Here is a 27,827-nt window from a genome sequence, read left to right on the forward strand (position 1 = left end):
GCATGTTTCATGTCTACACCAGGTACCCAGCTTACATCAATTGTATCCCTATGAGCCGCTTGTCCAGCATTTTTGTCCGCCATTTCATTGCCTGCGATCCCAGAGTGGCCTGCCACCCAGCATACAACAAGAGCAAGGTTTAGTTTATACGCTACGTGAATGTGTTTAAGGAGCTTGTTTAACACAGGGTTTTGGCTTGCTTTGCCACAGGACAGGGCTGTGACAACGCTTAAGGAATCTGCATATTATAGATTTTTGTATCTTGTGCTGTACTATGTACTCAACATTGATCAGAATACCGTATGCTTCCACTGCAAAGATGCTGCTATGGTTATGCAAGGTTTCAGAGTTGGAGAAGTTTGGGCCATGGGCTTCACATGACACCGAAGTTGCAGACTTTAAAGCATCAGTGAAAAATGCCATAGTTCTATACTTGTCTTCAAGGGCCAAAAAATGGTGCTGGATGAGGGCACTTGGACAACTACTTTTGTTAAGCTCTTTAAAGGACAAGTTACAGGTGAGTGGACATTGCTCCCAAGGTGGGATGAGTTCAGTGTAGTCACTTTCCTGCACAGATCTGTGAAAACTATTGCGAGTTTTTCCACAACAGATTTCACTGCTAACGGGAACGGCGGTGCGTGTGAAAGCCGGTTTAAATACAGCTGATTTGTGGACTGATCATTTATGAGTGCTTTGCATGGATGTTTTAGCGACATGGTTCCTATTGCATAGGTGATTCCAAGATATGTACGCTGATAATCCAGTGGCCACTGATCCAGCTCTGCATAGAGACTTTGGACAGGGCTCATACGAAAGGCACCAAGTGCTATGCGGATACATAAGTGATAGACAGGATCGAGTAGCTTAAGTGTTGTCTTTGAAGCTGCCTGGTAAACAACACATCCATAGTCTATGCGTGACAACACAAGGCTTTTAAAAAGAGATAGGAGACAATACCTATCTGTTCCCCACGACTGGTGTGATAAAATCTTTAAAAGGCTCATAGTTTTCAGACATTTCAGCTACAACTGTTTTATATGCTGCATGAAGGTTAGCTTAGTATCGAAGATTACACCCAAAAATTTTTGTTCTTTTCTATTTACCAGGCTTCTCCCATTCATCGCAATGCAAGGGTCAAGACGTACCCCTCTTCGTCTGAAAAACAGCCCACAGGTAGTCTTTTCTGCACGGAATCTGAACCCGTTTTCGTCTGCCCATTTGGCGAGCCGATTAACACTGAACTGTATCTGGCATTCACATATGGACAGATTGCAAGATTTAAAGCTGATTTGGATGTCGTCCACGTAGACAGAATAACATGGATGCTATAATAGAGCGGAGAGAGTTCATTTCAATTATAAGAAGTGTGCAACTTAGCACTCCGCATTGTAGTACACTGTTTTCTTGAACAAAAGTACACGATAGTACACTGCCAATTCTTACGTGGAATTTCCTTTCAGATAGATAATTTTGCAGAATGTTCAGCATGTTACCACAAATTACATAGGACGACAGGTCTTGCAGAATACCATATCGCCAGGCAGTATCATATGCCTTCTCAAGATCAAAGAATACAGATAGACAGTATTGGCTGTGTACAAATGCATCACGTATATATGACTCAAGGAGAACAAGATTATCGGCTGTAGACCTCGCTCTTCGGAAGCCAGATTGGTGATAAAAAAAAAAACATTTATGCTCTAGATTATGCATGCAAGGATGTGGGTCATTATCATGATAATCATGGTCATTATCATGGGTCAATAATCATGATGTTGATTACGCACCATGAGAAGACACCAAGACGGCACAAGACTATGAGGATGCTGCCTGCTGGGGAGACAGCAAACAGAAAAATCTGTAATTGGAGCTGGTTTATCAGCAGTTCAAAGTTTCTCAACGAGCTAATCATTGCTTGGTGTCCTGCCTGCTGTGCGCACCTTGTGGCTGGTTGTACTGCCGGCCAACCATTTGCAGCCAGTGCACATCTGCTGTCATGTCCGATGCGCGAACTTGGTGGCTTGCACACAGGCCTGATAAACAAGGCATCCATATTTGGCCAACCTTGTACTAGCTAACAGCTGCAGCCAGGTCTTCTGTTGGCCGGCTGTCCTTTCTTCCAGTCCTGCAACCTCAGCTGAGTTCTGGCGCAGCTCTAACTGTTCGTAGAACAGATGTTGAGGTCTGAAACTATTTCACAGCTACAGACCACTTCATGGAGGTGGTCAACAGACTGCTACCCTGCTAATATTGCCTAGACGTCCAGCAGCTCTGCATTTCCAATGGTGACATTTATGGCAATCCCTAGGCTTGACGTGAGCAAGTAGCTCAACTAACTGCATGCATGTGTGTGCATGTGTGTGCATGTGTGTGCATGTGTGTGCGGCTGTTTGGGACTACAAGCTGTAGTTTCCTTGCATCTAGTCTTTGTGTTGTGCTGTCACTTTTTAGAATGCGGTCTGTATTGTGTGTGCGAGCGCACTGAACAAGGTTGGTTCTTTCTGACAATCATGGGCCCAGCTTCATCGCAGCCATAATGCTCATACATCATAGAATCATACCTCGTGCCTTCTGCAGCAAAGTGACTGTGGGGCTCTGAGATGGGGGCAAGCCTGAGGGGCTCCTGTGAGGCTGCTGTGCTGGGTACGCAGGCGGGGGTGGCGGTATGGGATACACCATTGGAGGCGTTCCTGGGGTACTCAGTGGGGATGCTGTGGTGCCGGCAGGCAGCAGTGGGGGCGTCCGCTGCTGGTGGTACTGCTCAGCCCGCGGTGAGTGCTGCTCCTTGAGCTGGCTTACAATGGGATTCCAGCAAGACTTGAGCGCTGCTGTGGGAGAGGGTGGAGTGGTGGCTCCTCTGTCCTGTGGTGCCTGAAAGTATTTTGTGTGTCACGTAAAACATTGTGCAGATCAGAATTTCTGTATCATCTCTATGCTAAGACTACAAAGATATATCTACCATATTTCTTATGTCATCCTCATCCTATACGTACTATATTTACTCAAACTTAAGCACACTTTCTATGCCATGCTCATGGTGACTAATGTAACAGAGGGCGTAGAACTAAAAAAAAATCAAGTAAAAATACAGGATCTGAGCAAGAAATGTCATTTCCCAACATATAAACTGAAAATTAAACAATTCAACACGATTTTGAATGCAATAAAGATTATATTGGGCTAGCTAAATTGCACATCATTGTCGTCATGCTGTATAGATTCATTCACTTGTGCTGTGAAATTCTCCGTGTTGCTTGTCAAGCTATCAAACTGAGGTAATGAATCTGGTAAAGCCCAAAGAACACATGACACAGGATTTTCCCAATATGGATTTAGAAAGACTCTGCAGTTCGTGACTTCGATTAATGTCACATAACATGACCACTTTGGTCCATCTTTGTTTTTTACCTGAAGGTCTTCAGAAACATTTGCCATCCACTTTTTTTTATACCATAGTATGCACAAAAAGAACACATTGTAACTGTAACCCCACTCTGCTAAATTAGTGCACTACACTGCTTGTAAGAAAATCCATGTTCATCTGAACATGAATTTTATTTGGTATGGCCTCTCTATGAATGCTTTCGGTAACCAGGATAAGCAGGATGGGGCCTACTGCAGAGCACCATACAGGTTGATGTAACTGCCATGGCAGGGTTTTATACCGTAGCTAGCACATAGCATGGTTTTGTCATGGCATGGAGAAGCGAGCAAAAGAGAAAGAACATGGACTACTGAAGGCACGCTGGAGATAAATAATGTCACAGATATGTAGCGTTCATTAAAAGATAATTGACTTTGAATGCCTGCAGCTTGCACAGCGCTGCATGAAACTCCCAAGAAACAATTATTAACAGTGGTCAAACATGGAATGCCTCCGGAGCCAACATTTTGGCAACACGACTTGCCTTCATCAGGGCGACAACTGCTTTGTTGTTGCCCTGATGGAGTCAAGTGACACTGTCGAAATGTTGGCTCCAGAGACATGTCCCTTCTTTGACCACTCTTGATCACTTCAAGTGCCTACCTTCCTGTATGCCTCATTTAGATCCCAAGAAGTAATACATTTCATGTGTGTGAAATGCCGCAGATAGAATACAGCGGTATAGCTATACAAGGGTATAGCTAGGCCACGGATTAGCTGTACAAAAACGTGATGCTTAACAATTTGTGTTCGGATAATGTAGCTAGTACAATCATTTGATCAGTGCTAATCACCGCTTGCACATTTACAATGCTGAAACTTCTATTTCTAAACATTTATTTTGGTGTTTTACATTCTTTTTGCTAACTACTCAGTAATCTGCTGTAGATAAAAAATATTGTTACGCCCACGAAAGGCATTTATTGGCAAGTCAGGTAGAGTTAGACGCGACAGTCTTGGTCAGCTGGGCGTCTATCGAGATTTAGCTAGCCAGCTGCATGTCGTCTTTTTCTTTCACCTGTCTTGGATGCCCCACATACTGCTGAGGCGTAAACCCACTACGCACGTAAGAGTATCACATTTCCCTCCGCGCAGACGAAGCCCGCCGCGCAAGTCAAACAGGCTCACGAGAAATAAAGGGCTTTAAATGGGTTCCATGCAAAAGTTCAGTCTTTGCTGACCGTCGGCCATTTGATGTGAGGCATGCTATGTGGTGGGCTAATCCGCTTATACGATCAGTAATAACATAGGGTCCAACATAGTGGGCCAGCAGCTTTTCACATAATCCATGTTTTCTTCTTGGTTTCCAGAGCCACAATAAGTCACCAGGGTCATATATCACATGTTGGCGTCGGCGGTCGTAGCGTGCCTTCAAGTGGTTTTGTGAAACAAGAGTGCACAAAGAAGCAAGTCATCGGGCCTCTTCAGCAAGAGGGATGGTTTCGGATATACAAAGATTATCATGGCTTGAAAACGGGAAGATAGTGTCTAGTGTATAACGAGGTGGACAAGCATAAAGAAGAAAGGAGGGACTGTAGCCCGTAATGTCATGCTATGAGGTGTTAAATGTGTGCGTAATGAAAGGTAACACGCTGTCCCAGTTCTTATGATCTAACACAGCATACATGGACAGCATGTTAGTAAGAGTTCTGTTCATGCATTTTGTAAGACCATTTGTTTGTGGATGATACAGGGTGGAATGTCGAAAACTTGAAGCACAGAGACGAAGCATCTCTTCGACCACGTCTGCCGTGAACTGCCGCTCACGATCGCTGGTGATGACTCTGGGATATCCATGTTGGAGAATGACAAAACACAGCAGAAAACACACACTTCCATTGCAGTAGCCGATGGTATCATAGCTGTCTCACAGTAGTGTGTTAAGCAATTGGCACACATGACAACTCAGCAATTCCCATCAGATGACCGCAGGAAAGGACCGAGAAGGCCGATGCTGACTTGCTCAAATGGAGTGCTGGGGGGTGGCACTGGATGTGGTCGACCAGGAGGAGCACTCGAATGCTTGTGATGTTGACATGCACTGCACCTGGACACGTACTGGTAGGCCGTCTGGCGCATTTTAGGCCAGTAGAAGCTTTCATGAACACGGCAGAGCATTCGCGCAGATCCCAAGTGACCAGATGTTGGATCATCATGCATAGCATGCAAGACGGAGACACAGAGACTCTCCGGGACCACCAGAAGATATTGTGAGCCTGTAGGAGAATAGTCCTTCTTGTACAAAACCCCATCACGAACGCAGAAACGAGTGGATGGTGCCGATTTCCTTGCAGTACTGAACAGTGGCTCTAAAGTTCTGTCTTTTTGACCTTGAAGAATGTATATCAGGAAATCCTGGCTCCAATGATACCATATAGCGGTCGAAGTTGTCCGCATTGCAGTCCGTTGTTGGAAGCATCATGCGCGAGAGGTAGTCAGCGTCAGCGTGCAATCGGCTGCTTTTATAAGAAATGGTAAAGTCATATTCCTTTAAACAAAGTGTCTGACGCGCAAGCCAGCCTGACGGATCACGGAGGTTAACCAGCCAGCAGAGAGATGGATGGTCTGTCATCACGGCGAAGGGGCGCCCATACAGGCATGAACGGAAGCGCTGTACTGTGAAAATCACTGCAAGACATTCTTGCTCTGTGGTGGTGTAGTTGCACTCAGATTTTACTTAAAGAGTGACTCGCATAGGCGACAACGTGTTCTTTGGTGTTGACGCATTGAATAAGGACAGCACTGACGCCAATACTGCTAGCGTCCGTATGAACTTTTATGGGAGCCACATGGTCAAAGTGTCGGAGAATGGGATGGAACATCAGAAGAAATTTCAGATCACGAAAACTGGCCTCACATTCAGGGATCCATTCAAAGGAATGCCCTTCTGGAGGAGGTATATCAGTAGATATGCAATGTTGGCCAATCCACGAATAAGTTGGCAGAAGTACGAGCAAAGCCACAGGAAACTGCGTAGCTCTTTTACATGGCGAGGTTGTTTGAAGACTTTCACAGCAGCAGTATTCATTGGATTGGGTCGTATGCCGTCCTTATCCACTAGATGGCCCAGAACCAGTGTTTGGCGCGCTCCAAAATGAATTTTTTAGAGTTGAGCACCAAACCCGCTTTTCCCAAGCAGTCTTGCACAAGAATAAGACGTGCGTTGTGCTCACTGAACGTCCACCCCAAAATCACTACATGATCTAGATAGCACATGCATACTTCCCACTTCAAACCACGCAGGATGTTGCCCATGAGGCACTCCAAAGTTGCATGCGCATTACAGAGCCTGAAAGGCATCTCATTAAATTCGAAAACTCCATCCGGTGATATGAACGCTGTTTTCTCCTTGTCTGCCTTGTGTATAGGAATCTGACAGTACCCCAACCGCAAGTCAACAGACGAAGAGTAAGACACTGATAAAAGGCAGTCAATAGCATCATCAATACATGGAAGAGGACATACATCCTTTTTAATGATGGTGTTGACACAGCGGTAGTCAACACAAGATCATCATGTACCATCTTTCTTCTTAAGCTGAGTCACTGGCGCTGCCCACAGAATACAGGATTCTTGGTTTACATTCTTATTTAGCATTTCCCAGACTTGGTCGTTGATCTCCTTGCATTCCGATAGTGAGACTCTGTACGGCTTTTGTCGCGAAGGTTGGGCAGGTCCCGTGTCTATGCGATGGTGTACACGAGAAGGAGGAAACGATGGTGGCCCCTCCTGCTGCAAAAAGTCAAACAGTCGGGCATGTTCCAGCAGAATATTTGCCACTTCATGACGCTGCTTAATCCTGAACGACTTGTTCACCATAGTTAGAATTGAGGAGTGTGCAGCAAAGCATGCATTAACAAAATGGCGTTAATCCGCAGAATCAGGGGCCTCTGTAAGAATGGCAAGCGACAGCACTTGATCGTCATGGTAGGCGGCAAGTTTCAGACCCTGTAGTGGTATTGCTGGTTCACTGGAACAGTTTACAGTCCATAAGCCAGTGCATACGTGAACTAACAACGTGCAATACGGTATCAGCACATTCCTCTTAATCCAGCTCAGATGAACGGGCTCCACAGTAGCGTAAAACGTTCTGTCGGTGGTAGGGAAACAGGCGACTGAAATACACATTCCGGATAACGGAGGCACAACTGTATCCCTGGATACACAAAGCACACTTTCGTGATACGGCGGGCCTTTCATAAGCAGCAGAAAAGCTTGTACCTACACCGATTTCTCCCGCTCTGCAGTCAACAGTGGCACCATACAGTTTAAAAAAATCAAGGCCCAGGATCAAGTCATGCGTAGAATGAGGTAGAACAGCAAACTCTGTGTCAAATATTTGACCACCCAAGATAACGTCTACATAGCACACCCCAACAGGATGCAACAACTCCTCACTCACTCCGCAATACGTATCAGCACGGTCCCAGCGAAACATTACTTTTCATCCTAGGAGGCTTTTAAACACAAGACTTATCACTGAAACGGTTGCTCCTGTGTCCCCTACGACCAATGATGAAACTTCGTCAATTAGTACAGACATGTTATTCTTGAACATACAAATGGGTGGAGGGATCTCTGTTGATATCGAAGATTGTCCAGCGACCTCACTTCCAATGGCCGCGCTGACTAGCTTTCCGTAGGCAGCGACAGGTAGTGATGCCACGGAGACGGCGATCGGCTTACGCGAGGAGCGGGTAGTGGTGTCAAGCTGCAATCGGATGCTGTAGAACATTTTCGCAGCGGCTCTGCGTGCTGGTGAGGCAAGCTTCCAGGATCTGTGTGCGAGGGCGAATATATTTCGCCAAGTGTAGCACAGTACGGCCTAGACATCATCGATTGGTCAAACCTCTGTGGCTGGTGGTGATTGCAGTACCTGGCAACGTGACCCAAGTCGCCGCAGCTATAGCACATAGGTATACGACTATCAATGAACTGCTCCTCGAAGCGCTCAGATGTGGGGGGTCATGCAGCAGAGTGAAGTCGCTGAGCTTGCTGCACAGGTAGAATGGTTGGTCGGCGTGCAAACCTGATCACCTGCCAGGGCGAGAGTGTTCTCCAAGCTGGTGTTCGGGCGTAAATGTGCCCCCACATGGCCATAGAGCTCCTCTGTGGTTGAAGTCTGTGACATATACCGACGGTTGCCATGGCGCTCCTCTGGGGTTGGTGTCCATGACACATACCGCCGGTTGCCACGAAGCACAGGGTGCTGCAGGCACTGTGTTGCAGGGAATAAGCATCCGGTTGTTACATGAAGTTGCAGGCAAGTACCTGTTGGTGCAGCAGTACTTCATGCATGGTCTGCCATATAGTAGACGAAAGATAGGCGGATGGGCTCTCATCGACGCTGGCAACGGTAGTCACATTCGCCAGGCATGCAAATTTTGGTGCAAATTTTGGTGCAATGCATCTGAGATGGAATCAATGTGTTCTCTGCTTATAAGGAAATTGAAGACATCTGTGAATTCACTATTTTGCACAGCTTGAGGATCTCTTCTATGTATGTGGTGCATGTTTCTCCATGAGTTTCAGCGCTTTGTGCTAGTATTTGCTCCACACATTTCTGTTTGGCATAGGAGTCACCAAAACAATTTTTGATTTCCTCAACGAAGTGCTCCCATGCTGTTAGGGAGTCTTCGTAGGATTCGTACCACATCAGCGCTCTCTCTTAGAAACAGCACGACATATTCAAGCTGACTGACAGAGTCCCAACGTTTGTAGCAGCTCACCCTTGCATAGTGCGTCAGCTACTCGTCGACATCTTCACCCGCTTTTCCCATGAACGAGCATGGTTTCATGTAAAGCTGCAAAGGTCCAACCGGCATTGACCTTTGAGCAGGCACAACTAGAGCTAGTGCTTGCCCACCTCTGTCTTGAGCCATAAGGAAGGTCGTTGGCAAGAAACTGGCAAGACGGCGGCTACAGGGAATTTCTAGGTGTTGCGACTCCGTGGTACAGTTGTGTCGTACGCCCACAAAAGGCGTTTATTGACAAACCAAGTACAGTTAGACGTGACGGCTTTGGTCAGCTGAGTGCCTATCGAGATTCAGCTAGCCAGCTGTCCGTCGTCTTTTTCCTTCACCTGTCTTGGATGCCCCACATATTGTTGAGGCATAAACCCGCTATGCACGTAAGACTGTCACAATATATTACCATGTAAAGTGCAACAAATGTAGAAATGCTTACTTCACACACAAGAAATTGCTGACGCCTCCACAACTCTGCACACTGGATAAAATGCTTGAAATCACAGAAACACTTTTCCTCCCTTTAAACCTTTTCTCTTCATTTGCATTGCTGAGAGAATGCACATTCAACTGTTCTTGGCCAAGAAAAAACATGTAAGCTTTGACCAAAAAAGGCTTCTCTTACTTTTCTAGCATGATGCATACTAGTGTCAAAAGGGGTTAACAGGAGGCCAAAAGTGCAGCACAAAACTTCCAGAAACCGTGGTTAAAAAGAAAAAAGGGTAACATTGCAAATGTTCCACTATACATGTATCTATTTTTTATTTTATTTATACAAGTACCTGCAGCACCACAAGGGCATTATTTTGGGGGGGGGGGGGCAAATTGAAGTAAAATGAAGATGTGACAAAAACTTTACACAGCTAAGCACAGGTGGGTAAAAGTAACAAAATACGTAACATCGATGAGTCATCTCGACGGCAAAACGGTCTTCAGTGAACTGCAGTGCAAAATTGCAACACAGAAATGGAAAGGGTACAGTATCGCATGAAGCGCAATGCGAGCCAAATGATATAAAAAAAACGGGATGATATTATACTATGGCATACTGTGTGACAATAAAGACAGAAACTCTGAGCACGTTTTACAGTCACCAATGCTCTTGGGAAGCCTATTCCAGTGTGCGGAAGCATGCGGAAAAAATGAATTACAGTAGACATCAGTACGACAGCGCATTTCAAGAACTTTCAGCTCGTGATCACATCGTTTAGCGATGAAGTGGGGAGGGAAAATGTACAAGTTCTTATGTATTCCTGTGAGATCAGAGTAGATTCGGGAAAAAAGTTCTAATTTTGCAGTTATTCGGCGGTGTGCTAGTGTTTTTCAAACAAGGTCCTCTTTAACTAATGTAATACTGCTACGAAAGTTATAATTACCAGAAACAAATCTTGCAGCACGGTTTTGGACGCGTTCAAGCTTTTCTATAAGTTTAGAGCTTTGAGGGTCTCATACCTGGCAAGCGTATTGGAGTACCGGATGAACATTTGTTATGTAAAGCAGTTCTTTTACTTTCTGGGGGGCTTTATAAAAATTACGTCTAACAATGTTTAGCATATGAGATGATTTCAAGGTTAAGTATTCAATATGTCTGTTCCATGTTAAATTTTCTGAAAAATAGACCCCGAGGTTTTTGTAGTGTTGGACTTTTTCAAGAAGTAGTCCGTCCAATTTATACACTGATCTCACAGGAAAGCGTTTACGGCTGAATGACACAAGTTGGCATTAAGCACAGTTCAAAGACATGCCCCAATAATGCACCAAGCATGAATTTTGTTTAGATCATTCTGCAAACTACTAACATCACAATCATCAGCATATAACCTCACTTTGCATTCTAGATTGTGGACAATGTCATTTATAAAGACTAAAAAAAACAAAGGCCCCAAAACAGACCCTTGGGGCACACCAGAGGTTATGATGACAGGTGTTGATTTAGTGCTGTTTATTAAAACATGCTGTGTTCGTCCCCAGAGAGGTAATTTCCAATCCAATGTACTATTGCAGTGTTTATACCGAGACAAGATAATTTATGTAAAAGCAATGCATGAGAAACGGTGTCAAAAGCTTTCCGGAAATAAAAAAATATGCAGTCTACCTGAAATCCAAGGTCAAAAGAGTAAAAGAGATCATGGGAGAACTCTACCAGTTGAGTCGTACATGACAAGCCAGGCCTGAATCCATGTTGAAAATTCGAAAAATATTATTGCTTTGAAGGTGTTTCATCACAGCATTGTATATAATGTGTTCTATTGTGTTGTAACATACACATGTTAGAGAAATAGGCCTGTAGTTTTCTAGTACACTTTTGGCACCGTTCTTATGAATAAGAACGACATGGGCTACCTTCCACTCAGCAGGTAATGAAATGGTATTTAATGATTTATTGAACAGAGCTACTAAAAAATGCGCAATTTCTTGAGAGCAGGATTTTAATACCTGCGAAGGATTGCCATCAGGACCACCAGCCGATTTGTTGTTCAGATTGGAAATAAGCTTGAGAACATCGTTATATGTGACAGTAACCATAGGCACATTCTCGTAGACTATTTCTTGTATTTCAGGCAGTTCACCAGTGTATGTCTCAGAAAAAACACTTTTAAAATAGGAATTCAGACAGCAAGCTTTCTCATAATCATCAAGCACTGTTTTCTCGTCAAGTGATAAACTAGGGACAGTGGTGCCCACTTTACTATTTATTTTAACAAATTTCCAAAATTCTTTAGGATTATCCCTCAACTTTGCATCAAGCGATGAAATATAAGTTTGTTTATTTACCTTTATTTCTTGCTTAATTTTGTAGTTCACGTGACGCATTTCATGGAAAATAGACTGATTGCGAGTCTTCAAATACGAAGCATACAGGCGGCGTTTTTGTTAATTAGCGAGCGGATTTTCTTATCTACCCAAGGTTTATCTTTCCGGCGCCTAGTTGTCAAAAGTTTGGAAGGTATGTATTTTTCAATTAAAGGCTTTACTTTATCTCTAAAAAGAATCCAAGCTTCATCTATGTCCACTGACTGGCTGACCTCATAAAATATAGGGAAGAAATTTGAAAGCTCTCGTGATAAAGACATGTAATTCCCTCGATCGTTGAAAAAAACCTTTCTAGGATATTTACGGGCTGGTCTAACTGAAGCGGCACTAGACATGGCAACAATGCAATCGTGATTACTGATACCAGGGATGACAGGTACATTTTGGATTAACGACTCAGAGCTAGCAAAAAACAAATCCAAAGTGCTGGCAGAAAAATGATCTCGTCGCGTGCATTCGGGAACAAATTGGGCTAGGTCATTAGTTATAATAAACTCTGAAAAGGCAAGAGATAGGGCAGTCAAGTCTGTGAACACAGGTTTGCCATCTTCCAGGAATTCAATTTTATAATTACCTTAAACTTTTTTTACAAAATTTTCCAGGAATTCAATTTTATAATTACCTTAAACTTTTTTTACCAAATTTTCTACTGGCTTTGCCATAAGGTGCATTATGACTTCACTTCGACCCCATTTTGAATTATACAACACACCCACGAGTGTCATGACAAAAGACTCCCTAAAGAAACTCACTGCACCTTATTTTTCCAATGCCAGAACTACAGACATCCACCATCTTCAGATGCCACATGGAAAGGTATGCCACCATGTTCTGTCAATCACACATTCTGTCAAACAGGTCTATGGTGCAGTATAGCACATTCCCCACCACCAGAAGCAATGCTCGAAAACCTGTTTCTCTTACTTCATATTCCCTGTATCATTTGTTCAATTCTAAGACAAAAAAAACTACGACAACAAAACATTCAATGACATTCTTTAAACGTTACTGAAAAAGACACTCGTAGTGTAAGCACTGCGTGCTGCCTGGACTCTCAGCCAAACTATGCTCACAGGCAACTTTCTGTGGTTATGCAGCCAAAGCCACAGAGTGAAAGCACATGTATGAAACATCTGCTGGACATAGTTCAGAGCTTGACTGCCATCTCTTAAATGTAATTTCATATGATTCCTTTAAGTACTAGCAGAAAGATTATATACTAGTAGTATTTGTCTTTCTCATTGGCTTAAACTTACAAAGGTGCTGAAGTAACAAATACATTCAAAAACGAGTACCTCAAGGGATATCGTGGTACACATCCCTCCTGCTGTACCATAAATCTGTTTTCATTCTAGCGTTGTGTATTATGTTCACAAAAAAAGAATAGTGCCAAGGGCCTTCACCCTCTCCCATCTAGGCCCAACTAAATGAAGTCTAGCATTAATAAATTAATAAAATAATTAAAAAATAGCATTAACGAGAGGCTGGCCGGTCTTGTTGTGAAACTTAACAAGAGGTACAAATTGAAGGTCGTACAGGTCTACGCCCCTACATCCAGTCATGATGACGAGGAAGCCGAAAGCTTCTATGAAAACATGGAATCGGCGATGGTTAAAGTCAAAACAAAATACACTGTACTGATGGGCGACTTCAATGCCACGGTAGGCAAGAAGCAGGCTGGAGATAAGTCAGTGGGGGAATATGGCATAGGCTCTAGGAATAGCAGGGGAGAGTTAATCGAAGAGTTTGCAGACGAGAATGATATGCGGATAATGAATACCTTTTTCCGCAAGCGGGATAGCCGAAAGTGGACACGGAGGAGCCCGAATGGCGAGACTAGAAATGAAATAGACCTTATACTCTACGCTAATCCTGGCATCATACAAGATGTGGACGTGCTCAGCAAGGTGTGCTGCAGTGACCATAGGATGGTAAGAACTCAAATTAGCCTAGACTTGAGGGAATGGAAAAAAACTGGTACATAAGAATCCGATCAATGAGTTAGCAGTAAGAGGGAAAATAGAGGAATTCCGGATCAAGCTACAGAACAGGTATTCATCTTTAACTCAGGAAGAGGACCTTAGTGTTGAAGATATAAACTACAATCTTATGGGCATCATTAAGGAGTGTGCAATAGAAGTCGGCAGTAACTCCGTTAGACAGGATGCCAGTAAGCTATCGCAGGAGACAAAAGATCTGATCAAGAAACGCCAATGTATGAAAGCCTCTAACCTTACAGCTAGAATAGAACTGGCAGAACTTTCCAAGCTAATCAATAAGCGTAAGACAGCTGACATAAGGAAATATAATATGGATAGAATTGAACATGCTCACAGGAATGGAGGAAGCCTAAAAGCAGTGAAGAAGAAACTAGGAATAGGCAAGAATCAGATGTATGCGTTAAGAGACAAAGCCGGCAATATCATTACTAATATATATGAGATAGTTCAAGTGGCTGAGGAGTTCTATAAGAGATTTATACAGTACCCACAGCACCCACGACGATCATGGAAGAGACAATAGTCTAGAGGAATTGAAATCCCACAAGTAATGCCGGAAGAAGTAAAGAAAGCCTTGGGGAGCTATGCAAAGGGGAACAGCAGCTGGGGACGATCAGGTAACAGCAGATTTGTTGAAGGATGGTGGGCACATTGTTCTACAAAAACTGGCCACCCTGTATACGCAATGCCTCATGACCTCGAGCGTACCGGAATCCTGGAAGAACGCCAACATAATTTTAATCCATAAGAAAGGGGACGCCGAATACTTAAAAAATTATAGACCGATCAGCTTACTGTCCGTTGCCTAAAAAATATTTACTAAGGTAATCGCAAACAGAATCGGGAACACCTTAGACATCTGTCAACCAAAGGGCCAGGCAGGATTCCGTAAAAGCTACTCAACAATAGACCATATTCACACTATCAATCAGGTGATAGAGAAATGTGCAGAATCTAATCAACCCTTATATATAGCTTTCATTGATTACGAGAAAGTGTTTGATTCAGTCGAAACATCAGCAGTCATGGAGGCATTAGGGATTAAGGTGTAGATGAGCCGTATGTAAAAATACTGAAAGATATCTATAGCGGCTCCACAGCCACCATAGTCCTCCATAAAGAAAGCAACAAAATCCCAATAAAGAAAGGCATCAGGGGTGGGAGATACGATCTCTCCAATGCTATTCACAGCGTGTTTACAGGAGGTATTCAGAGACCTGCACTGGGAAGAATTGGGGATAAGAGTTAATGGAGAATACCTTAGTAACTTGCGATTCGCTGATGATATTGCCTTGCTTAGTAACTCAGGGGACCAATTGAAATGCATGCTCACTGACCTGGAGAGGCAAAGCAGAAGAGTGGGTCTGAAAATTAATCTGCAGAAAACTAAAGTAATGTTTAACAGTCTTGAAAGAGAACAGAAGTTTACGCTAGGTAGCGAGGCACTGGAAGTGGTAAGGGAATACGTCTACTTAGGACAGGTAGTGACCCCGGATCCGGATCATGAGACTGAAATAATCAGAATAATAGGAATGGGCTGGGGTGCGTTGGACAGGCATTCTCAGATCATGAACAGCAGGTTGCCATTATCTCTCAAGAGAAAAGTGTATAACAGCTGTGTCTTATCAGTACTCAGCTACGGGGCAGAAACCTGGAGGCTTACGAAAAGGGTTCTACTTAAATTGAGGACGACTCAACAAGCTATGGAAAGAGGAATGATGGGTGTAACGTTAAGGGGATAAGAAGAGAGCAGATTGGGTGAGGGAACAAACGCAAGTTAATGACATCTTAGTTGAAATCAAGAAAAAGAAATGGGCATGGGCAGGACATGTAATGAGGAGGGAAGATAACCGATGGTCATTAAGAGTTACAGAATGGATTCCAAGGGAAGGGAATCGTAGCTGGGGGTGGCAGAAAGTTAGGTGGGAGGATGAGATTAAGAAGTTTGCAGGGACAACATGGCAACAATTAGCACATGACCGGGGTAGTTGGAGAAGTATGGGAGAGGCATTTGCCCAGCAGTGGGCGTAGCCAGGCTGATGATGATGATGAAAAAAAGCCTGGGAGATAAAACATTTTGTTTAAAACTGCATCATTATTTCTAGTGTCCCTAATCCTAGTAGGACTCATCACAATGGAAACATCACGCACAGAAAAGCAGGCACACTCAAATATGTAATTTTTATTTCAGAAGCAAAGTGATATAAAGAAATGTATTCTTTAATATTTGTAACTTGTAATCAACTGTTTTATTTTCATTGTTAGAATGAGAAACAGGCAAAATGAACAGAAAAGTTCTTGCTCTACTTTTCCACCGTAGTGGTGCTATAAATGGGGAAACCAAAACTTAGAGACATTGAAGGATTCTGAACTATTTAAAAGAGTTCAGAAGCTCTACCCTAATAGCTTTGTCTGCATAGCCACAGAAAGTTGTCTTTGTGTAGAGGTAGAAAAGTTTGGTGGGCTTCGAAGGTACTCTTGACTGTGTGTGGAAGACGAAAACAACAAAACCTCCAGAGTAAAAAAATTGGAAGGCAAACACAGCCATGTTTATGGTGGTAGCAAATACTGTAACCCCAGCAGATCTTGAATTAAAATATGTAGGACCCCAAAGCTAGAGGCTGCTTTCTAGGAAGCTTATGTTTTGCTCTGTTTTGCTCATGGCACTGGTATCTTTGAAACCATTTGAGGCATATCTGTCTCTGCTGGTGTAAACCTCGAACCATATGTGTAGTGTAATGACATTCCTAGTTCACGGCCGCTCGATCCAAAAGCACAAGGTGCGGCCCGCTGCGTCGCGCCTGAACAGCGTCTCGGGCCTAGTTCTCCGTGCGCCCGCTGCGGCGCCACCACTCGGGGATGGCTGCTGATAGAGAGCGCCTTCACAGCTGCGTCGGCACGCGCGATCTCCACTCCAGTCAAGGCGTAAATAATGCGTTTTATATTTGGAAATTGCAGACAAAATCTTTTAAGTCGTCGATGGAAGTGCTGATTACGCCACAAATGCCAACAGATTGTCACAGGGGTGGAAATCTGTTCTAGAATACGCCTGAACGCTATCCGTGACCGTTGTCCGTATGATGCACGACCGGTTGGTGCACTTCCATCGAGAGGTTCTGCTTGAAGCAATCTATCAGTACTTTTATTCACTTCTCCTGAACACGTACGCAAAGTAAAAACTTTACATAGGGAGAACTTGTACGAGTTTCCCAAGTAATTAAAACTAACTTAGATGAAATAAAAAGCTTATCATTGCAAATAATCATCAGTAGATTGTTTCTCATGAAAACGAAGCATATTGAGTGATGCTAGAGGTTATCTAAGGAGTGCGTCCCTTTTAACGAAGCTTCAAAAGGCCTCTGCTTCGAACATGCTCATGCCCTTTATTTGAGCATGCTTTCCATAAAACACATTCCCGCAGTATTTTTTCATTGTAGGCAGGTTTTCTTCCCCTGAAGTGGCCACTTGGTTGCTGATAAAAACAGCAGCTTTGTCTCCTTTTTACGCTCTTTGTAATACCTGAACAAAGGACTGAATTTCGTTCTCGTTTTCAATAAACTAAGAGGCGGTTTTTCATTTCGTCCCTTTCGGACTGCAATTTTTCAACTCTTCTCCTTGACGGGCAACTTTTTTTTTTAATCTCTTGATTGCTTGCTTTGACTGTTCTAGTACGTCCACAATATCTAATGTAGTTTGGCAGGCCTGTTCAACAGAAAAACTACGTTCAGAGCATGATTCTAAGGCAGTCTCTGGAACTAGAGCTTCCACCTCGTCGCTGAGAAACTGCAAGGCACTTTCGATGTTGGGGCTTTCTCCTGAGCTTCCGCAATTATCGCTTGCGTCAACAACTGTGGGATCAGTAAAGTTTCCTCGATGGCGTTTTTTGGGCTGCACATTCTCTTTTTGCAGGCACTGTGGATATTTGCAAAACACGGTCGGTACCGCATTCGGAAGCAGGAGCCTAAGTTCCGTGTTCGTTTTATAGTCACTTTGTGTAAAGTGCAGGGAACATACCAGAGATCTATCGTTCAGTTCCCACTTGCTTCCTTTTCCTGACACTCCTTGGCGAGAGATATTTTTAGCCACGCTTCTCAACGCTCCAAGTCGCATGGGAACTCGTGATATTTCACAGTCGAGTCCTTTTTGGCATTTGTGTTGCAGAGTGGCACACAACAGCTGCACGTCATCGCGCCACATGAACGAGGCTGGCTACGGCACACACGCACACCGAAAAGCCTTAACAAAGCACAGCAAGCACAGGCAAACTTGCTCACACACACGCACGCGAAAAAGCACAAGATTAATGCATATCGCACGAGGCAAACAGCTTCTGACGCAAACCAACTTGCTCACACACACGCACGCGAAAAAGCACGAGATTAGTGCGTAGAGCACGAGGCAAACACGTTCTGACGCGAGAACTAACGCCCGCTTAGCCCCGTCGCGAAGTCACGAAAGCATCCCCGACCGGTGGCGCCCTCACCAAGAAAAGCGGTCGCAACTGTAAACTCGGCCGAGACGCGCCCGCCTATTGTCCGCGGCGCGACATAGCTGGCCGCACCTTGCTTTGCATCGAGCAGCCGTGCCTAGTTTGACCAAGCACCCTTTCATTCTTTTCAATTAACATTTGTTTCTACATGTATGGCAATCTAGACAATGCAAGAATGAATGGAAGTTTTGCAATGCCATAGATAAGTATCAAAGTTCGAAGAATGTCAGTGCGCTAGGCATACACTTGGTGGTGCCATTGAAACTTGAAAATGTTTAAAATATTTTTCAGGTGCTCCGCAGGGCCAAGAAATTTAATATAGAAAAAATGTCAAAGGAAAAAAGTTTATGGAGATGGAATATCAGTTTTCCTTGTTTTAGTACAAAAACATGAGCACATCTACAAAGTTCAGATACAAAAAAAGCTTATCTCAATCCCCCCTCCCCACCCCCTTCTTCTTGAAGGGCCCCTCATCAGGTACCATTGCTAACTTTAGTTGTACACTGGAAGTTCTAAAACAGACTCTAGAGATTGTTTTACCAAAATAATTTTTCAGACTGGTTTGTTATTGGAGGAGATAGGAGAAATTGAATGCCCGGTTGCCATACAATCAGGAGGCAAGTGTGACTGCCAATAGTCCCTCTCTCCCTCTACCCACCACATTGGCTTAGTGGCTACAGTGTTGCAAAGCTAAGCACAAGGTCGCGGGATCAAATCCCGGCCATGGCAGTTGCATTTTGATGGGGACGAAATGCAAAAACGTCTGTGTGTCAAGCAACGGGGGCATGTTGAAGATACCTTGGCGGTCAAAATTAATCTGGAGTCCCCCACTATGGCATGCCTTGTAATCAAATCATGGTTTTGGCACATAACAGCCTAGAATTCGTTAATTCATTCATTCATTCACTCTCTCCCTCCGCCTCGAGTAGCATGCGCAAGTGATGTTCCTTCCCTGCCTTCTTAACGGAGCCAAGGGACTGCATCAGATTCCCATGATGAGCTCAACGCAATTTTTTCTTTTTTTCTCTTCCTTTTCTGCTGAGTGATGTATTTCTGGTGGCGGCATTGTGCATTCAAGCACTGGCCAATTTACCAAAGTAACAAACATGTCATGGTGAGTGACTTTGCTAGAACTGCGATTTATGTCATGCCTTTTGTGTGTGTTACTCAGACTTCCTGGCTAGGAGTGGCGCTTCATTAGTAGGGAAGATGCGCAATACTTGGTTTAAAATTTCAGCTGTTTTTACAGCACACAGCCCTGTAATAGTTTGCAGACAAAATCATAAGCACTGTGCTTGCCTGTTTAGAATGGCCAAACCTGGTGAGGGGCAGTGCAGCACTATCAAATTCAGTGAAGAGACACATTATCTCCAGTATCTGAATCATCATCATCATCATCATCATCAGCATCATTATCATCATCAGCAGCAGCAGCAGCAGCAGCAGCCTATTTATGTCCACTGCAGGACGAAGGCCTCTCCCTGCGATCTCCAATTACCCCTGTCCTGCGCCAACCGATTCCAACTAGCAACTGCAAATTTCCTAATTTCATCGCTCCACTTAGTCTTTGCCTTCCTCAACTGCGCTTCCCTTCTCTTGGTATTCATTCTGTCACCCTAATGGTCTAACTGTTATCTAACCTGTGCATTACATGACCTGCCCAGCTCCATTTTTTTCTCTTAATGTCTATTAGAATATTGTCTATACCCGTTTGCTCTCTGATCCAAACCGCTCTCTTTCTGTCTCTTAAAGTTATGCCTAGCAGTCTTTGTTCCATCGCTCTCTGCGAGGTCCTTAACTTGTTCTCAAGCTTCTTTGTCAGCCTCCAAGTCTCTGCGCAATATGTAAGCACTGGTAAAATGCACTGATTGTATACTTTCCTTTTCAATGATAATGGTAAGCTCCCAGGACACTTTCATTTTTTGTCGTTTCGTTAAGGTCCTTTGTTACTTGGGAGAGCTTGCCTACTGGTTGCCTTGGAGCCTTGCCTCCAACTTCAATTGGTGCCTCTGAACCCAGCGTACTTACGGTTTCATTCATTACCTCTATGTCATCTTCATTCTCTGTTCTAAGGCTGCATATTTGTTTGAAAGTAGCAGCCTCAATTTGTCTGCTTTTACCCTTACTGCCTCTAGGTTGAGCTGCTCCCTCTTGACCAATTTTACTTTCTTTCCAAATTGAAGTGAATCTTAGCCCTCACTAACCTATTATCACTGCAACCCCTTTACCCTACCTAACACTTCTACATCCTGTACTATGCTGGGATCAGCAGAAAGTATGAAATCAATTTCATTTCTTCTTTCACCATTAGGGCTTTTCCAGGTCCACTTTCTGTTGCTATGCTTCCTGAAAAAGGTGTTCAATATTCGAAGCCTATTCCTTTCTGCGTATTCTACCAGCACCTCCCCTCTAGCGTTCCTAGAATCAACGCCGTAGTTGCCAATTGCTTGTTCACCAGCCTGCTTTTTCCACACTTTTGCATTGAAGTCGCCCATTACTATATACAGTACACTGAGTTTGCACTTTTCTCATCGTTAATTCAACATCTTCATAAAACTGATCCACTTCATCATCATCATGACTGGATGTTGGAGTGTAGGCTTGTACTACCTTTAATCTATACCTCTTATTAAGTTTGATTACGACTATAGCTATGCTGTCATAAATGTTGTAGAATTCCTCAATGTTGCCCACTATGTCCTTATGGATTAAGAATCCTACCCTATATCGCTTCTTATCTGGGAGACCTCTATCGCAGAGGACATGTCCGTTATTCAGCAATGTATAAGCCTCACCAATTCTTCTAATCTCACTAAGGCCGATGATATCCCAAACAATGTCTGATAGTTCCTTAAAGAGTCTTGCTAAGCTAGCCTCACTCAACAGAGTTCGGCAATTAAAGGTTGACAGAGTCAGTTTCCATTGGTGGCCTGTCCGGACCCAGACATTTTTAGCACCCTCTGCTGCATTACAGGTCTGACCGCCGCCTTGGTCAGGTGCTCCGCAGCTGCTGGGAACTGAGGGCCATAGGTTAATTGTAGGAATCATTCGGGAGGTAGTGGCTGAATGCTGAACCAGGGAGGCCAATTCCTGTTCTGGTGAGGGAGTGTCTTTGTTGAAGCTTGGTGGGCCTTCCTAATTTGGTTGCACCTGGATTAGTATAGCCCCAGTTGCTGTCGGCATCTTTTGCCGGTGTCAGGCACTCCAAGCCTGCAGATGTTGTGCTAATTAATAATAATAATAATTAATAAGATTGATAATTAATGAGTCAACCTTACATATTTGCCACCTCACGTTTGAACTGCAGCATATAGCTGATTTACATAAGGATCAGTTGCACATATGTGCTACCTCCACAATAAGAGAGCTCCAATGTCCAATTGTGGCATTCCTGTCATATTCCTGTGACAGGATTGTCACAGCGACTGGAGAGGTTTTCTTGCAGAGATCTCATAGCAATCTTGCAGCAACCTCACTGGTGCCTCGCAAGCTTTCATATCGAAATCTCGCAGACACGAGCCTTATTTTGTACAATGAGCACAGCAAGTGCTTTAATGCACTCTAAGCTACATGGGCACTGTCAAGGCTGCATAAAACAAGAGCTTTTTGAAAAACTGTGCAAAATGAGAGGACAGGAGGCCCTGTGGTGCAGCTCATGACAGTGGAGCTTGGACAGCGGGCCCATCGCCATACTTAAAGCTCACAAGAGATGCAACAGAAAGATCCATATACCTCAAGAGTTCTCAGGCAAAACTGACTGGGTAGCTGGATAAACAGATGCTGCATTTTGCAAGAGTTCTTTTTACCCAATTCAATTACTTTCTTATCACCCATCCCACCGGGAAGCTGACTCCTGTGATAGAAGGGATTCAATCAAGTCAATGACAAAGGGCAAAAAGAATGTAGAATTAATACAAAATACAATTCCGGGCCAGCAACCATTGGCAATATGCTGCCATCAAGTAATGTGCAGGGGCCCTTGGACAAACGAGGTTAATGAACATTCTGCCCATGTCTAGCAACTACAGCACAGTTGTTCACACTTTTCATACATTGCTTCAGTTTTTGCATTCAGATGTACGACCATGAAGTAAAAAACAGGGGGCAGCACCTTCAATGTGTGTAAGGTATGTCTCTTCTCACTCTTCACAATGTTTTGCACTTCACGCTTCAAAAATGCAGCACAACCTATATATACAAGCCTCATACATCAAATGAAATATATATGCTATTTACTTTACGAAACAAGTTATCCAAATAGTCACAGAATGGCTCAATGCATGTGTCTGAGATGTCACGTACTGACAATATGTGACAAGCACTTATGACCTTAAGTATATATGCACCATAGCATACACACAGCAACGATCTCCGGCATATTACTAACAGAACCACTTTGTACAAACCAACACGCTGCCTGGAAAAACTGTTCGAGCCGCAAATTCCCACAACACAACTTTAGACAGAAAGCCTAACCGTCGGAAAATCATCTGTGCGCCCGTTATTTAAGCGACATGACATGAGGCACAACAATGACATACGTCTCCAGATGCAATGGTTCTTCATTTACACACGTTACGCTATAGATGACAAAGTTTAACGTGCAGGCAACTTATGCAGCCCAACTTGCGCGAAAGGTCGGCGCATACAATTGCACGAAACCAAGCAGTTCCGATTGGTTTCATGCATTTGATCTAACGTACGCCGAGGTTCGGTGCACCGGCACAAAAATGTGTTTGTAAACAAACCCTCATGCTCACCTGCGACTGCATCGGATTCGGCACCAAATGCGCCGTAGGTGAGAACTTGACGGGCCGGTATCCCGGCGTGACGCTGCCATTCGCGACGTCAGCCGCGTACGACGCGCTCCCGCCCTCGGCGCTGACCTTGAGAGTACCGTTCGCTTGCTCCATCTTCACTTCACTGACGCTGGTGTCATTCGACCACGGGCTCCATACTGCACAGACAGCGAGGAAAGAACGGGGCGACATCAGCAGTCGTTGCGCAAAGCTCACTTCGCATTTTTTTTTCTTTAACGACGTTTCATCGGCCGTGAAATTTCCGCATTCAGACAGAAATAGACGCAGTGCGTCGTACGTGCGAATAGCGACCGACAAGATGCGTGCTTATACGCTGCAGCGAGACGACGCCCGTGTCGCAAATGTTTCGTAAAGCAAGCACCGCGATCAAACATCGGCAAGCGCGTAATCGCAAGCACCGGCGCGGCGGTACACGCAACGCTGGCACTTGGCAATAATGCTAATTGCACATACTAGTTAGCCCCGCGAAATCGCGAAAAATAAAATGGAGCGCACAAATAATATAAAACACAGAAGTGTCTAACAAACCTCAAGGTGAGGCTTTCCCGTACAATGCTCGCCGCTCGAGGAAATTTGGAGCACTTCTGCTATCTGAAAGTGAGGTCGAGCGACTACTGCTACCTGGGGGTTCTCTTCGCACACAGCCTTAACGCGCAATCGACAGCGCACTGACTGCAATGCACATAATGGAATAGAGTGTTAACAAGTTGAAATGCCTACTTGGATATGTTTCCTGTGAGTTCGATAGCCGATTTTGCACCTAACGGCAAGCCACCTGTTCACTTTTACCCGCATTTGCGCATCAAAAAAGTACGAGAGTCTTACTATTGCGAAGCAACAGACAACAACGCAGGCGACAGAAGCATCACGTGATACTTCGACGCCATGTTTTAACGAGTTTCGTTTTCGTACGCTCGCGATGCATACTTCTCTGGCAGAGATTTTACTAATGTGCTGCGAGCTTTTCTTGTCTTCGGCATTTTATTCTCTCTTTCTTTACAGAGAAAAAAAATGATGTTCAAAACATGGCCGCCTTGACGTAATTTTGGCTCTCACAATCACTTCTAGTGCTTGCAGTACACAAAAGCACGACCTTTGAGATTCGTTTTCATTATTACAAGGGAATCGTCGGTCGATGGTGCAATTTGGAGGTATTTAAGAGAGTTCGTCAGCAAAGCGCACGAAGGGCAGCCAATTAAGCACGCAGGGGTTTAAGACTAAAGCTTGCCCACTACCGCCAATGAAATTTGAACTCATGGGTTTAGGCAATTAGCACTTCCGAGCGGGACTGCGATATTAGCGGCGTTGTCGTGTATATTTCAGAGAAGCAGGCAAGGAACAACGTTGTATGCATCGCAAAGAAGTTCTTCAAAAGGCGGTAGTGTCAGTTGTGAGAGCCGGCTGCTGTCGCAGTAAATGATCACAGCGCTACATGCATGAAAGGGTAAAGCCTGCTTGCAGAACTTTATAGTTATGTTGTGGTCGAGCACAACGCAGTTAGAGAAATGCTTCGACTTTACTGATGTCATAGAGTTTTCTACTAGTAAGAGAGTGGTGTTACGCATTTTCCATTGCTCCATGACGTTACCCAATGAAATACAAATTAAATTCTGATGAATGCGAGATAGATGTTTGGCCCTTCACCTTACAACGGCAACACGGTCCCGCGGATATCGATCTGACAAAGCGCTGTGAAAAAAAAAAAAATATGGGCATTAAGGCTGCCGAAGGAAACACGTTCAACTAGCCAATTTTAGAATTGCGATAATTATCCTCGAGAACTCAAGCAGTAGACGGCAAATACAATGTAGTATATCGAACTGGCATTGGTATACGTGTCCGATATTCGCAGTGCGCGATCTACCACGATAAATGCGGGAAAAAATTCCAACCAGCAGGGGAAAATGGTAGCAAACCAGCAAAACAACACTGTCCTCATTTCGCGAAGTTGCCGTCGCGCCGAATCCCAATTTATTGATTGATCATGCCGGTTCATTATCGAATTCGTGAACGACGATCCAGCATCTCGACTTCTCGCGCTGGACGATCTCGCAGTCGCTTTATTTATTTATTTATTTATTTATTTATTTATTTATTTATTTATTTATTTATTTATTTGTCTTAACTTGTGAATGACTATCGCGGTTTGGCGCACCCTATGTGGCAGTCGCGCGGCTTTTCATTCATTCCGCGTACTTGCTTTTCTCTATAATATAGATGTGTTCTTCGATCTAGAAACTCGTCACCGAAGGAGAAGACCCGTACACTCCTGCCTCCCATACACTTGGCCTTCTAGATGTCGACGGAAGCCATTACCTCTCGTTCCCTGCATCCGCATCCCCCTTTCATGCGCACTGTTCTGAGTCATGATTAAAAGGCGCCCTTCAGCTTCGCCGTCCAGAGCACCGACAGATGCGACAGAAAGGAAGGCGGAGAAGTATGGAATACAGGAGCAGCGACGGCGATGCCACACTTCACCGCGGTGTCAGAGTGAGCTGTTCGCACGACGGCCAACACGCGTTTCACTGTGAACGCCCGCGTGACAAAATTAATGCAGTCGTCATACTGACACAAGAATGTCGTGTTAAAAAAAAAGTAATTAACATAGAGCCAGGAAGTAGCAGCTCAACGGCACTGCCGTACTCGGTCAGCATGCATAATGTTCGCATCTAGGCTATAGAGACAATAATTGCCATTAGAAACGGCTCTAACATTTTATTTTCTTCGTTTCGTAATAAGGAAACGATAATGACAGAGCGTTCCACGGGCTGCGCCCGGTGCGGAGGCCTTCCTTCTTTTTTTTTTTTTTTTTTTTTTGAAGGAGGGACTCGCCTCACCTCCTCCCCCCCCTTGCTTTTTTTTTTTTTAGGTCAACTGCGGCACCCATTCGACAAGCGCTGTAGGTGGTTTTAATGACAGTAGTGCCTTGTGAGGGGCGATTGTAACTCTCCAATTTTATGGAATTTAATCGCGGTTAATCGGTAGATGGGGCATGAGCAAAAACGGGACAACAGGTATTGTCGTTCCCTGAGGCACATGACAGTCACCACCCTTGCTCGACTGATTAAGATAGCTAGCGTACGGTTTCACGAGTAACTTAAGCGTGAACCTACCTGCTCGTGAATTTGTGAAGGCTCACCTTGGTTTCTTCAGGTCAGCACTTCATTTTCGTTCGTTTAGTTGTGCATTATGAGTGTTGTGTTATACCAAAGACGCCTGCATTTTGTGCACTTTTGTAGGTAAGTAGGTGTGAAACCATAAAATGTATTATTGTAGCGCCCTGAGGTTCTTCTCCATCCTTTCTAGATTTCAATTTCAACCACAGCAACTGATTTCATCTATGCTTTCCTTGGCTTCATTGTCTATTGGCTTTTTTTGATCGTGAACAACAAGGTTTGAGCCCCTAGGTTATATATATATATATACCTGAGGACCCCCTTCTTCACCAAAGAAAGACTTTAAGCCCTGGCTGAACCCTTGTCACACAGGATTTCAATGCACGATGAAGTAGATGAAGTAGAAAGAAGGGAGTATACCTGAGTACTGTGTAATAGAGTGAACTGTGCTTGAATATGGCGCGTAGCAGTGCTCGTTGCGCATTGAGTTCGCCCTGTAACGACTCAGAGACACTCAAATGTGGCTGTGCATTTTCGAGCGTACGCAGTCAATCAAGCTCGATGCAGATAAGGCGCTGCTACGCAGTCATTTTCGGGCACTCGTCTTGACAGACGTTGATCCCACTTGACTTATACCCTTCTCACGCGTACACAGTTCGAGCTTACACGAGCCAACGCGCAGATCGACGACAATGCTAACTGAGCGTTGCGACACGGTCATTTCATGTGCGCTGGACTTCCCGTATACTACTAAACTGAATCAAGTTTCGTTCTCAGACCAAGCTCGGAAATAGTGAGGATCGAAATTACCGGTGCGAGTTACACGTCTTCGATCGAGACGGAAACGACCGAACGCTGTCGTCAGCGTGTCCGAGCTGCTGAGCTAACGCACGCAAAAGAACACGAAATTATTCAGATAATAGTCCGGAATAACTACAGCGTCATGGCATTTTACATAACTGTTTTTGCTTTGTATAGAACACGAATTTAGTCATTCACGTCTGCCATCGCTAATACACACCGGGTTAATGGAACATATATTTTTCCTAGCTTCTCCAGCAAATAAATATATTTAGTGGATTTTCCTAATTTAAGAAGCCTTCTGCATTTTTCACTTTTCCTTTTTCGGCATGAGAGGCTTATTTGTCAGCTACAGTTTTCTACTTTAGACGCATCTATATTGGCATATCTGGTACTTGGGAGATCCACCGGGATCCACATCTCAATGAGTATAGCACTGGGCTAAGTCGAGTAGTATCGTCTCGTTTTGATCGTCCTCGGAAATTTCGATGCAGGTCGACTTTGCTGAAGATCGAAACTGCTCTTGTGAAAGAGTTATAAAGTATAAAATTTGCCTAACATGTATCAGAGACGGCTCAGACTAACCACAACGACGTTAAAGTATAATTATTTCAAA

General features: G+C 44.2%; 1 protein-coding gene across 14 annotated transcripts in view; it reads right to left on the reverse strand.

Annotated features, from left to right (window-relative positions):
* Nucleotides 1-27,827, reverse strand: part of LOC142566721 (uncharacterized) — a 438,480-nt gene that overhangs the window by 166,858 nt on the left and 243,795 nt on the right. For 12 of the 14 annotated variants that reach the window (XM_075677566.1, XM_075677564.1, XM_075677563.1 and 9 more), the window contains 2 exons: nt 23,235-23,431; nt 2,562-2,871 (listed from right to left, as the gene is read on the reverse strand). In XM_075677566.1, coding sequence (XP_075533681.1) covers nt 2,562-2,871; nt 23,235-23,431 — 507 coding nt within the window. The other 2 variants (XM_075677569.1, XM_075677570.1) reach the window with 2 other exon arrangements.

This window comes from Dermacentor variabilis, unplaced genomic scaffold, assembly GCF_050947875.1.
Source record: "Dermacentor variabilis isolate Ectoservices unplaced genomic scaffold, ASM5094787v1 scaffold_13, whole genome shotgun sequence".
Lineage (NCBI taxonomy): Eukaryota > Metazoa > Arthropoda > Arachnida > Ixodida > Ixodidae > Dermacentor > Dermacentor variabilis.